The sequence below is a fragment of the Apis dorsata genome, unplaced genomic scaffold, assembly GCF_000469605.1.
Source record: "Apis dorsata unplaced genomic scaffold, Apis dorsata 1.3 scaffold_293, whole genome shotgun sequence".
Lineage (NCBI taxonomy): Eukaryota > Metazoa > Arthropoda > Insecta > Hymenoptera > Apidae > Apis > Apis dorsata.
In genome coordinates this window covers 567279-581411 of record NW_006263568.1, presented here as the reverse complement: position 1 = coordinate 581411, position 14133 = coordinate 567279, and the positions used below count along the sequence as shown (strand labels likewise).

The window sequence follows — 14133 nt, the reverse complement described above, 5'->3', positions numbered from 1 at the left end:
TATATATATATCTATCTATATAATCAACGTGTATCTGCAGGTAGATGGAATCATATCTTATATAATTTCTAGTTATATATTTGATTAATAGAATTGAAACAAGATTTTAAGGTTATGTATAATTCTGAAAAAATCTTCTAACTTTTCAAATGTTTATTTTTGTGAAAAATTAATTAACAACAATATAAAATTTTTTAATTTTCATGTAATTTTATTTAACAAAATAATTTATTTACAAAAATTCTATTTTCACATATCATAATTATATATTGAAATACAATAAATTATTTTTATAAATAAAAAATTTATTTCCTCGTTTGATTATTAAAATTTGTTTCGTATTTAATAATGAATCGTTAAAAATGCAAAAAGATTTTTTGAAAATGTTCTTCGTTAGTAAATTTACCGCAATTGAAAGGAACAATAAAATTTCTTAATTTCTCTAAAATTTACTGCTGCTTTAACTGCCGTAAAACTCCAAATTGGAACAATTTAATACAAAACTTTATCTACACAAAGCATTACTGTAACACGTTGGATGGAAAATTCTCATGTAAAGTAAAGGGAATCTAAGTAAATATGTATATAGATAAGTATGAAATATCGGACTTGATAGAATTTTTATTGCAGAGTAAATATACATTTCTAACCTTGCATTGAATCTATTCAATATTTAAATATAATTAAAAATTAATAGATACCATATCTATAAAAAAAAATTTAGGATTGTATATAAATATCATATTATTATTATATATAATATTTTTTGATTTCTAATAATTTTCATTCTCTAAAAAAGAAAAAGATATAAGAAAGAATTGAGAATGATTCTGTGTATCTTCAGATTCGTGACGAGGCAAAATTTTATAAATGTCTCTCGACTTTTCTTGCAAGCAATATTAAAGTTTGAAGGAGGTTTATATGATAACCTCTTCGAAACGTTTATGCAATAAAGACTCCCTCTTTTATATATTACGGAAAATAGAATTATACGATATAAAAATATATTGTAATAATGGATGATAATTTTATCTTATACATAATCTGTGTTTTAATTTAATGACTAATGAGTTGTGGTTTGAGAATGGACATATGAGACAATTAGTATTTTAATACTTGCATGTTAATTAAAGTTCTGCGGTTTACAAAATATATATTCAATATATATATTTTACTAGTTATATTAGAAAAACTTGTATTTTTTTTCTTTATGTAAACTTGACTTTAATAAATTCAATATAGCATTGCAAAAAAATCGAAGGAATTCTTAGTGATAAATAGACAACAAAAAAATAGAAATAAAAAAAAAAATTGTAAAACGATGCAATAAAATCCAAAATTTCAATACTTATGACAATACTTGTATTGTGGATCCTAACCTAATCTAATTCGAATATGTTTCGTTTTTCCGAAAATTTAATGAACTGTTATATAGAATAAGAAATTCACGTGACCATGCATATTCACACGTCACTGGCCATGGAATATAAAATTCTCATGACACATACGTTTACTTCACTGCTATATAATAGGAAATCCATATGACATAATCGTACACGTCAACCACCATAGAATAGAAAATTCTTATGACACATATCTATATATTCACTTCAGCTGCCATACAATAGAAAATCCACATGACAAAATCAACCGCTATAGAATAGAAAATTTCTATGATACGTACATCATATCATTCGCCACAGAATAAGAAATTCTCATGACACATATTCATGTCATAGAATAGGAAATCCACATGGCGCGGTATGTTCACGTCATTTGCCTTGCAATAGGAAATTATACGTAGCTTTTTCTAGATTAAATTAAAAGTATAGATAAAAAATATAAAACAATTCAAATTGCAATTCAATATTTAATTATTAATATTCATTTCGTCTACTAATAAATGATAATTGAAACAAATTTAAAATTTTCATTTTTTGAAGGTTATGTTTTCCAATTATTTTTTCGCAATCTTCGACTTTTATTACAGGACTTTTTATATAGAAGAAAATAATTAAATTTATTGGCAAAGGAATCGAGGAATTTTTTTTCATGAAAAATAAAAATTCATCTTCTATGTATTCTATATATTTTATGTTAAGAATCGTTTGTTTACGATTATCTTTAACGTTGTAAAATTCATTGGAAATGATGGATAGATTACTGCATAGGGAATCTGGCTTCTTTCAGACTTCGAATATTATTCTTTTGTGTTTTGTGAAATGATGAAGAATTGGAAAATATTTAAGAATTAAGAACTTGTGCTTAATTCAATTTTAAATAATAGTTGATATTGTCATTTGTTTTCTTTTTTTTGAGTTTAGCTTGTGTATATGCTTGAAAGAAAATCTGTGAATAGGACTGTTTAAGTTTCTTATTTTTTATTTTCTTTGAATGATTTTATTTCTTATTTTCTTTTCTTTAGTCTTTAAAAGATAGTCTTATTTTGGAATAATAAGTTAGGTTAGAAAATGAAGATTATCATTTAAATTAATGCCAATATTGATTGACCTTTATAGAAATAGTCAATAATCAATTCCTGAAGAAAAATAGAGTTGAAAGATGAAGAGTATTATTTAGCAAACTGATAACAATACTATTGCTTTCAAAGAAATAGTCAATAGTCAATTTCTAAGAAATAATGGGAAACTAAAGAAAAATGGGAAATTAATATTTGAAAAATTGTTAACATTATTTGACCTTCATAGAAAAAATCAATAATCATTTCCTGTAAAATAATAGAAAATGAAGATTAGTAAACTGATGATCAACACTAATTAGTTTTCATAAATAATCAATTCTTGAAAAAGAATAAGAATTGGAAAATAATTTAATAAACTGACAGCACTATAGAAATAATTAATAATTAATTTTTCAGAAATAATAAAATTGGAAATTGAAGATACTTGACAAAATATAATAGTGCTAATATTATTTTGCCTTCATAAATAATTAATAATAAATTTCTGAGAAATAGAATACATTTATAAATTGAAGATTAATATTTGGCTGATAATGCCAATACCAATTCCTTTAAAAAAATAGAATTGCAAATTAAACTAACAAATGATATCAACAGTGACTTCTATCTCCAATAATCAATCTTAATTCTTTGATTTTTATAATTTAATCTTCCAAAGATTAAAACTCTTAACAACAATTCTTATTAAAATAGTTCTTGCTATTATTCCTATATCGTATTACATACAATTATGCATATAAAGAATTTTTCTCCAATTAAAAAATACCACCAGATCTAATGAGATTTTTATTAAGGCGAAACAAAAGTTTTATAGCATTAATATATGTGAATCAATGACGATCTCAATAGTTATGTTCCTGAAATTTCTTAGGAGCGCTACCAGTATGAACAATTCTTGATTATCACGCTTTACACGATATCAACATGGCATTATCGAGTCGGTCAGTTGTTACAACGTGACGAATCGGGTCGCCATGAATGTTCGATCAACGGATGGCGTGCCACACGTTGGTCGAGATGCTATCAAAATCCTGCACGTGGAAAAGTAAAAGAGCTTTATATTAAAATTCGAATGTGATGAGTAATAATTTCACGTGATTTCAACGATAACGTTTTGGTAAAATTTCAAATTTATCGATTCTAATCAAAATTTTGTCTTGTTCATGCTATTGTTTTATTGCTTTGTAAATAAAAAAAAGATATATATATTTTATAATTATAAAATGAATCTCTTATAATATGTTTTAAATAATAGTTGATATTGTCATTTGTTTTCTTTTTTTGGCTTGAAAAGAAATCTGTAAATAGAATTGTTTAAGTTTCTTATTTTTTATTTTCTTTGAATAAATTTATTTCTTATTTTCTTTTCTTTAGTCTTTAAAAGATAGTCTTACCTTGAAATAATAAGTTAGGTTAGAAAATGAAGATTATCATTTTATATAACGTGACGAAAGATTTATTTTATAAATTTAAATGTAATATATTTAAATATAATAATATGTTTATGCAATTCAAATTAGATAAAAAAATATTCGATTTCTTTTGGGTAAAAAAATTCTTTCAAACAGAAATAAGATTGGAATTTGAGGTGCACGTGTATTCGAACTTTCATACATTCTGTTTGTAGTAAGTCTTCCAAAGATTTGTCGGTTTACTTTTGAAGCGAAATGAGGAAAACTTTCGAATGAAAGTCGACGTGTTTCGTGACTGCCTGCAAAATTTTATAGTGCACCCCTGTGAAATTGCATTGGTTTTATATTTCGTGCCTAAACTTTCATATATATATATACAATTTTTAAAACTTGAATTTGATAGGTTATGTGAAAATATCGCTTTCGCAACGATCCTTTTTTTTTTATTTTCTTCTTTTATTTACGATATAAGATTTCATAAATAAATTTATTTGATTGGTATATATTATTGAGTCGAAATTGCAGAACGACGAGTAATTGTAAATATATATAAACAAAAACTGCAAAGCGTTTCATGCTGATATAAAAAATTTAGAAAATAAAAAAGAATAAATTTAAATGAATAGAAAAATAGAAAATTAGAAATTTTGTCATTTTATGTATTATTTTTATTTAGATTTGAAAAAAATAAGAAAGATTTATCAAAAAATTTTATCACATACTACTGTATCATTGGAAATAATACATAGACATATGTATATATAATGTGTTAATATATTGGAACTCCTTTGAAGAATCGATTCTAGAGAATCAAAGAAGATTCTCTAGAATCAAAAATTCAAGAGAATCAAAAATACAGAAGTTAATATACAAATTGTAAGCGATTTAAATTTATGAAGCGAAATAGTGATATAATGGCGTTGCAATGTGACAAAGACAGAAGTGATTTCGTTCTCTTTCTTTCTCATTCAATCTAATGTAAACTTTCAATTGTTTAAATTACTATATTTATGAATTTATACAAAATTTCCAAGGTATAATATACATTATTATATTCGGGCAAATCTCTATTAAAATTCTATTGTTTTATAAAAATATTTATAAAAATTTGATTTTGTAAAAATCGCACTATATTATAATTTAATAAATAAACTTTAATCGACATTCTTTTATATCAACTTTTCCATTTATTTTTTTGCAAAATCGACAAATAATACATTAACACCATATATATATATAATTATTGTAATTCTAAATTTTACTATAACACAACAACATACATAATAATATACATCAACGTAAAAACTTTATAAACATTGAAACAATTTTTTTAACAAACTTAATTCTCATCTCGTGGTTTTAACACTTTTTATTGCAAGGAAAGCTTGCTTCAAATGACTCGGCTGAATTTTCCATATTACGCGTATAAAATAGAAGCGGATTTCTCGAGAATTTTTCACTCGTGTCAAAACATGGTTTCTTTTCGGGTTTGCACTAAAAATCACTTTCCTGGAAAAACGTTTTCAGCCATCGAGCTTTGAGGGGAGCTCTTTTGCGAATTTTCACTCAGATGCGCTAAAAAAATTATAATCCTAAAAGTAGAGAGCGCTAGCCCCTCTGAAGCAAAAAGCTTTCATCAGCCTAGCTAGCACCTATAACTTTTCGAATTTTTGTTATCAATCAGTGGTTCTCAACTTGCGAGTCGATTCCAAAAAAAAAAGATTGCTGCCATTTTTATCTGACGATAATTTTAACATTTAATTATTTTAATTACATTTTTCGTGTTCTGCGCGAAGAATCCTCTTGTTCATTAATTCAAAACCGTTAAATTTATTTAATCCTCCATAACTAATCATACTTCTTCGAATTCAGTTGATAACTTAAATCTCTAGAACTTTCTTCCGGTGTCGTCTAGTTTTCGTCGCCTCATTGAAAATTAATGTTGACCGACAATCGATCGGTATAATGCTCGTTTACCACGCCACCGAGTAGATTACCAATCGAGTAACACAAATGTATACAAAAAGAAAAAGAAAGAAAGAAAAAGAAAATAGAAAAATAGAATAGAATAATAAAATGAACATCGTTCCAATCGATAATCTGACATTCATTTTCATTTAGACAATAAAATTAAACAATGTAAATAAAATTTTTTATTTTTCAAATTTATTATATATATATATATATTTTATTATTCTATTAAAATTTGAAAAAAATTCTAAAATACTTATTTTAATAACAAATTTTATAGAAATAATCTTATATAAATAAATAAACAAAGCTCTTTTTTTTCAGAAAAAATTTAATAATATAATTTCATATCGATCATCAGCGATTCAAGTTTCCTCTGGTGGATTTAAAAATTTTGTCTTAATTTATATACACGTGAGATCAAGCGCCAAATTATTCGAATATTGTAAAATGGTAGCAGGTGAAAAAAGTTGGAAAACACACTGGTCAACGTAGATCCAATTCCGAGCCTTCGACTTCCATTTTATTTCGTTTAATTCGTTAAGCCGGTGAATTGTTGGCGATTAGGCGAGAGCACACTGACGAATCGTGCAGAAGCGAGAGATGAAAAGAGACACACACAGAAGAGGGAAACGACGACGAGAGAAATGTACGTCGAGGGAGAAGGCAGACGTCATCATGCAAAATAACTCGCTGCTTTATTGTCGCACAGAAAAGTTTTGAGAAAAATGGGATCCATCGGCGAATATTTCGCAAGCAAATGTCATATTGCAGAGAAAATTTGGTTATTTTTTAAAAATTCTAAATATTCATCGGGTAAAATTTTTTAATTTATTAATACTGCTTGCTGTTGAAAAATTTGTCTCAAGATAGTGTAAAATTAAATTAAATATTTGATATTTAATATTAATGTTATTAATATTAATATTATTAAATTTTTTTATTAAATTAGTAAATTTTGAGATGTTCCATTTTGTAGAATTAAAAAATATTTTATCGAATAATTTTTCCAATAGAATGTATTAAAAATTAAATAATAATAATTTTGGTTTTTTACTTATCCTTAATTTTAATTTTTCTTCTTTCTTCTGATTAATAATCTTTCCTAACCTAAAAGTCTATGATTTCTTGGCAAAAGTATATTTTTTTAAAATTCGACTATTTATCTAAAATTAACTTCCTTATTATGATACCTGAAATAAATCATCAAATAGAATTTCTTTCGTAAAATTATTATTAAATAACTTATGAGTATATTAATCTTGAAAAATCACGACACTAAAATCACACGTTCACTTTACCTCTCATTATCGAAATTTGTTCTCTACGTTCATCCAAAATTCTCTACATTCCTTATCCAAATATTTAATTCCATTCTCGAATAATAACGTTAAAGTCAGTATATGAGCTATTTTTTGCTCATATATTTTGCACAATTATGCAAATATCTTATTATTAATTATTTTCGATTTGAAAAAGGAAAAACATATCATCGGTCGATAAAAAATTGGTCATAGCGATATCTTAACCTAATCCATTCATATTATATTCGTATTATATATAATAATTATATTTATTTAAAATATAACTATATAATGATATAATAATACAACTATTATATATTTATTATATTTTTTTCTATTAAATCATATATTCTATTTTTTTATATTATTTATTTATATAATTGTTGCTTAAAAATGTCTATCATATTTATACACAATAATATCACAATAAAGTTTAATTTGTGCCGAGTATTGGTCGTCACATAACGCGCGAAATTTAAAATTCAGAATTACGTTTCTGTGCGACAATAGCGAAACGAGATATTTTCGAATAACAGTTATCGAATATCACATACGAAACGATCTATAAACGAAAGGATGCGTACCTTGTAACCCAGATAAGCGAGTAGCAATGCTTCCGTAAGAGACACTATCGCCAGGATCACCTGGACGACCCACAGTTCCAAAGGTCTTCTCACCCATAAGATCGCATCCCAATTGATAGTTGGATGTTCTTGAAACTCTTCTTCCGTTAGATTCTGTGACACGAGAAATTCGGTCTTGTTGCCTGGTGTGCAACCGTAACTGAAAAAAAAAAAAAAATTAAATAAAAATAAATATTTTCTATTTTTAATTTTAATAGATTATCCTAATCTGTAAATATTCATATAAAATAAAATTTGTATCAACATGATTAAAGAAATAGAATTTAATATATAATAAATATATATAAAATATATAATAATATATATAATAAAATTTATCTTATTGTTAAAATATTATAACAAATATTATATTTTGAATATTTTATGCTTTTCGTCATATTAAAATATATATGTATACATTTATTTATATACATTTTGTAATTTTTTATATTTTTAAATTTTATATAAATGAATACACAGTCACATTATAAATTACAATCATGATAATTTAATTTTCTTTTGAAAACTAATAAGAAACAATCACTTTAATTGGAATTTTCTAAACGATAATAATAACTTATAAGTGACCTGATAAAAGTTGATAAAGTTCTGGAAATTACAGTAAATTTTTTAAAAGCATATGCGCTACTATTTCAATTCTAAATGGAATTTTTTGAAAGAATTTGTAGTGATAAAGGATGATTAAAGGACGCAATTATCACATATGAATTATATTGCTATATATTATTATATATTATGTTATATTACTATATATATATTATTAAATATATTACTATATATATAAATTGTAACTTTGAGAAATTGAAAATTAAATATAAATGAAATAAATGAATTTACTTGATTGTATGCGTATAAAACGACGGAATTTAATTTCATAAGATTTTTAATATAGTTAATACTGTTTAAAAATGATGAAAACATGGAGAAATATTCCATGTTCTATTATTATATATTGAATCAAGATGCATATTTATTGGAAACAAAACATGGAAAAAAAAGAAAAAGAAATATTCTATTATTATTTGTTATAAATTGTTCATCACACTGCAAAAGAAAAATTTTGATTGCAAAATAATTATTTAGTAGAAATTTATAATTGAAATATGATTGAAAAAATGAAATATATATATATATATGAAAAAGAGAAAAATAAAGAAATAATAATTATAAAGAAAATTACAATACTGAAAAAAAAAAAAATAAAAAGAAACATAGAAATACATTGTGCATGAAAAAACATAAAAGATACAAAATAACATGGAGGAAGAATCCATAGGGAGAGAATAGCTTCAGAGGAAATCCCAAAGGAGTAGACTATTAGAGGATCCTGATAGCAAAATGAGATATAGTTTCAGCCAGCAAATTCTTATCTCTCTTTTATTCTTAGCCATGATGCTCGTTCTACGAAATATTATAATTTAATAAAATAAAAAAATAAAATAGTTTTTTTAAAATTTAATTCAACGTAGAAATTTTTCTGTGAATAGTAAAAGGAAAAGAAAATTTTTTTTTTAAATATTATTTTTTCTCTTTTGATAAAAATAGGAAATGTTATCTATATACAAATTTCTTTTCTCTTACCATGCTGCGTAAGTTGGATCGCTGTCGGTGATGACTCTGAATATGTATAAGAAGCATGTTAGTAACTTGAAGAATAGATTAGCCAATCGTATCCTCAAACCTAAAACACAAAATATCGTAACAAAAATTATTGTAGAAAGAATTTTAATTATACAATATAGATATATAAAAAAAATTATTTGATTATATTGCATTTAAGTATATTTTACAAAAATTGTATATTAGTAAAAAAAATCGATATCAACTTTGATATTATATACTTTCATTTCATTCTACCATAATCTAATTGTTTAAAAATGTTTAAAAAAATAGAATGCTGATTATTAAAGCTATACAAATAAAGAATTTATTCTATTAAAATTGCACAAATTAATTACGAATATTATTATTACATTTATATATTTTATCTTAAAAAACCATTAAAAATAAATTTTCTACTATAAAATTTTTCACAAAAATATTTTATTTTAACTTTTAAACTGGCGCAATTTATTCGATTCTTGTTATCAGAGAATGTCAACACCAATAGATAGATAGGGTAATAGTTACGAGAAAATCGGTAGAATGAATTTGTCACAGAGTGAAGAATGCCCTGGGTTGAAAATTTATCGATATTCACGATTTACAAAGAGCCATTTTTAATCGTTCCCTAGTACGAAATATGGCAAAGTATCGATCTCTTGCCAGCACACATTGATAGATGCAAATAATCGATATCTGTAAGATCGAGTTTTCATGGTATCGACACGATAGCATTGGCTAAAAAAGATTATATGTCTCACCGATAGACGTCTCTCCTTTCGAAATTACGTTCTGATATACAAAGAGCAATGTGTTTTCAAGAAGAATTTCTAGAATTCTTTTTCGCGATCAAAAGTTCGAATAGATCTTTGTAATTAATATTATTGTGATATTGAATGAAAGTTCACATCGAATATTTATCCAGTATTATGAGTAATACAGATATCGACATTTGAAGAAATTTTCAAATTCATAAAAATAAAAACATAACGTAGATCTTGTGTTCGATAAAGATAATTTGAAAATTTTTTTATTTATATTATTGCAAATCAGTGAATATATTTTTTTTATTAAGAAATAATACACATTTATTTACTTCTTTAAACAAATTATTATTTAAAATAAATCTGTAGATCTAACATTTTAATTTGAAACTTTATGTGAAATAAAATATTTCGAACAGAGAAATAATGGTGAAAAAAGAATGATTATTTTTCAAATTACTCTGAGAAAAGTTCATGATCGATCAATTTTAAATTTTTCGTATTATATTAGGAAAAACATGAAATATAATATTATAATCACATAACAGAACAAAATTGGAAAATTTGATTAAATAGAAAGATTTATTTAAAATTGCAATAATGATTTTGCGAAATATGATGACATAATATATTGCGTAGTATTTATACGAAATGATATTTGTATCAATATATCTGAATATGAATTTATAAGTAATCTAGATGACATAAACAACATGAACAATATTTTATTTTAAAAATTTAATATTCATTTGTACAATTTAATTTAGATATAATAATATTCTGATTTCTATTCATGAATTCGAAAGAACATTGTAGAAATAAATCAAAACGTGATTCAATGCATTTAATTATTCGATGAAGATTATTCGATGTACTTACTCGAACGTTGATTTTTGATGAAATACAGTTGAAGTCTTTCCTTGAATGTGTTTTCGTTCACGTAATATTCGACACGAACTCTGCAAAAGAAAAAAAAAAATTGAAATTAATATCTGATGTTTCATAGGTTTCATAGGTTAAGTAATCTTAATTATCGAAAACAAATCCAATATTATGTACAGTATCGAGATTGAAAAATTTTCAATTTCCTATATGTTTGATGTTATATGTTATATACAAGCCTGCTATTATAAATTTCACCTTCACGTGCCACAAATTTGTATACAATGTTAATTTAAATGTGAATATTTTATTATATTCATACAGAATATCACAAGGATAGAATTTTTCAAATGTGACAATTTAATTAATATAAATTTAAATTAATATTTAAATTAAATAACAAAACTGAATAAAAAAAAACTATAAAAGGTAATAATATTCATAATTATAAAACAAAATGATATTTATGCATACATCGACTTCAATAATATTATTCGTAAGCAAATAAGAATTAATACTCAATAAATGCAACAATTTCTGTTTAATATTACATATATACTTAATAATGTACTTATATTATACTTAACACTGATAATTCCTTTGAGAATAATAACTCTTCCTATTCAACTTTCACCTTTATTCTATTGTTAATCATGAGTCGAAATATCGTCAATGCTTAACCTCCAACAATCACATTGAAAGCATTTCCTTGGAGTGCATTCATTTCGAAAACTCCCATGAGATGGCGTGGCGATCTCGTTTTTATTATTAAATATAAGATTATTACCATTTGTTATATTAGAGATTAGTTCATTTTATCAGAGAAAAAATTTACATTGTAACTTTTTTTAACTCTCTAACGATTTATATTGAAAATTAAATGTAAATCGAATTATTAGACCAGATCATAATTGAAATCTTAGAACTGATTCTTTTTTTCAGAGTAGTAATAAATAATATATATAATACCTGAATTTATGCAAAACTTCATCTCTGTTGTGTCGTTTCCAAGTATAATTAAATTTTATTCAACGAATAAATTCTTATTATTTGAATTTTATTCAGAATATTCAATTCAATGTAATATGTAAACAATTAAACAATATTCTTGTAAGTAATCTCTACATAAAAATTCACCGACTATATTTAGATATACAAAGTTGGAAAGAGATCATGTGTAAATTTTTAATTATCTCTATTAAAATTTTATAGACACATCGTGTATGCGATTGTTTCGTGTTGTTGAACTGGTTCTTTAACCTAGATACGTCACGATAGGCACGGTTAGGTCGAACGATGATTACTCGCGTGGAATCGATTCTTATCGATTGTTGATCGTATTTGATCGTTTCTTGCGTATGAGATCAAGGGATATAACAAAAAGAGACAGAGATATCGTCAATCGACGAGGAAACCTTTCGAGCTCGATGACGTGAAAAGAATTCGACATTCTGATCGAACGTATATTCTTTCCTTTTGTCTTTTAAAAATGTTTTGTTTTCGATTTTTGAAAGTATCGTGTTTAATATTTCGAGAGATGAATTTGCAAAGAAAAGAGAGAATAATTATTTTTTATCTTTCAATTATTAAAACGAAAAATGTAAAATCGAAATTGTATTTATTTTTATTATCAAAATAACTTTTGTTATATAGTTTTAGAGTAAAAATACCATTTCGTTCGTGTATATGTGATAAACGTGTTACAAGATTTCAAAGAAGCTATCTCTTAGAGAATCTTTCGTCACGTGGAATAATATTGCCAAGAACGTGTTCGTTATATTATCATTATAATTTTATCACAAATTTTATCGAGGATAATAATTTTTATAATAATATAGAATTTTATATAAATATAGAATTTTATAAAAATTTTATATAAATATGTGTATAATAGATATTTTTAATTAATTAATTTACAAAAATAAGGCTATCATGAAGTTTATATGGATAGATTCACCAAACTTAATTTTAATATATGCTTCAAGAGATTCAATTTCATCCAACATCCATCGGATTCTCAGATCCGATAGCAATATTCCGATACCAATATTCTAGTTATGCACGATATCAAAATTTGAATAATTCATTAGATATCTACGTCAAAACAGCTTCACTCATCACTTATAGAATTATGCAAATACGTTTCATTCGCTGTTCCATTTCCAATGTTCTTATCTTATCATCGATCATGATATATGATAATTGACAGATATTTATTGAGACAAATTTACTCGACTCAAATGACAAGAAAATTTAAATCTCTAAATATTTTATTTCAAACAATCATCGTATTCGCAAATAAAATTTCGACTTTTCATATAAAAATCCAAATCAAGAAATTAAAAATTTTATCATCAAAATCTATTCAGAATATAGAGAAAATAATGTCATTGAAATTAATTTTTGATTCATCTTGATATCTCAATCGGTTACGGATCATGAACGAATAAACCATCCAAATCTGACGTCTATTTTATTCTGGAAATGGATTTCTTCCAGCAATCTGTCACTTGTCTACAGTTTGGGATAAGTCAGTGAGATGAGTGCGAGCGGGAAATCCGAACAGATGACAAGAATAGAGATGATAAACGATTAAAAATTACCTTTTCCTTTACACGACGATATCTCGGCAATCGGAAATTATATCGGGATAAATAAAAATGCATTTTGAAGAGCAAAGCATCGCGCTTCTAAGGATTTCTAATTTATCGATCGAAAGTAATTATCTTCGGAGTTACAGCGGTTTAAATTTTTTTCAATTTCAATAAAGTTTAATTGACTTTAAGATAAATGGTTAAAAATTACTTTCTCTTCTTAGGTTGATATCTCGAGAACCGAAAATCGTATCGAGATAAATGAAAATGCGTTTTAAAGGACAAGGTTCTCGTAACGTTCTCTCATTTATCTTAATCGTTTTTTTTTTTTTTTGATTGAAAGTAACTGGCTTCGAAGTTATAGCGGTTTAAAATTTTTAATTTTAATTCTTTTTAAAATTCTTTTTAATTTTAATTAAAAAATTGANATTTGCGTTCTATGTTACACGATATTCTTGGAAAAATATTGTTAAACCTA

At 24.8% G+C, this 14133-nt stretch overlaps 1 protein-coding gene across 11 annotated transcripts in view; it reads right to left on the bottom strand.

Moving 5' to 3' along the window:
- The window catches only part of LOC102670810 (potassium channel subfamily T member 2), a 152960-nt gene that overhangs the window by 29194 nt on the left and 109633 nt on the right, over positions 1-14133 (bottom strand). For all 11 annotated transcript variants that reach the window (XM_031511156.1, XM_031511159.1, XM_031511160.1 and 8 more), the window contains 3 exons: positions 11059-11138; positions 9395-9494; positions 7754-7952 (listed from right to left, as the gene is read on the bottom strand). In XM_031511156.1, the coding sequence (XP_031367016.1) occupies positions 7754-7952; positions 9395-9494; positions 11059-11138 (379 nt within the window). The remainder of the gene's footprint in view (positions 1-7753; positions 7953-9394; positions 9495-11058; positions 11139-14133) is intronic.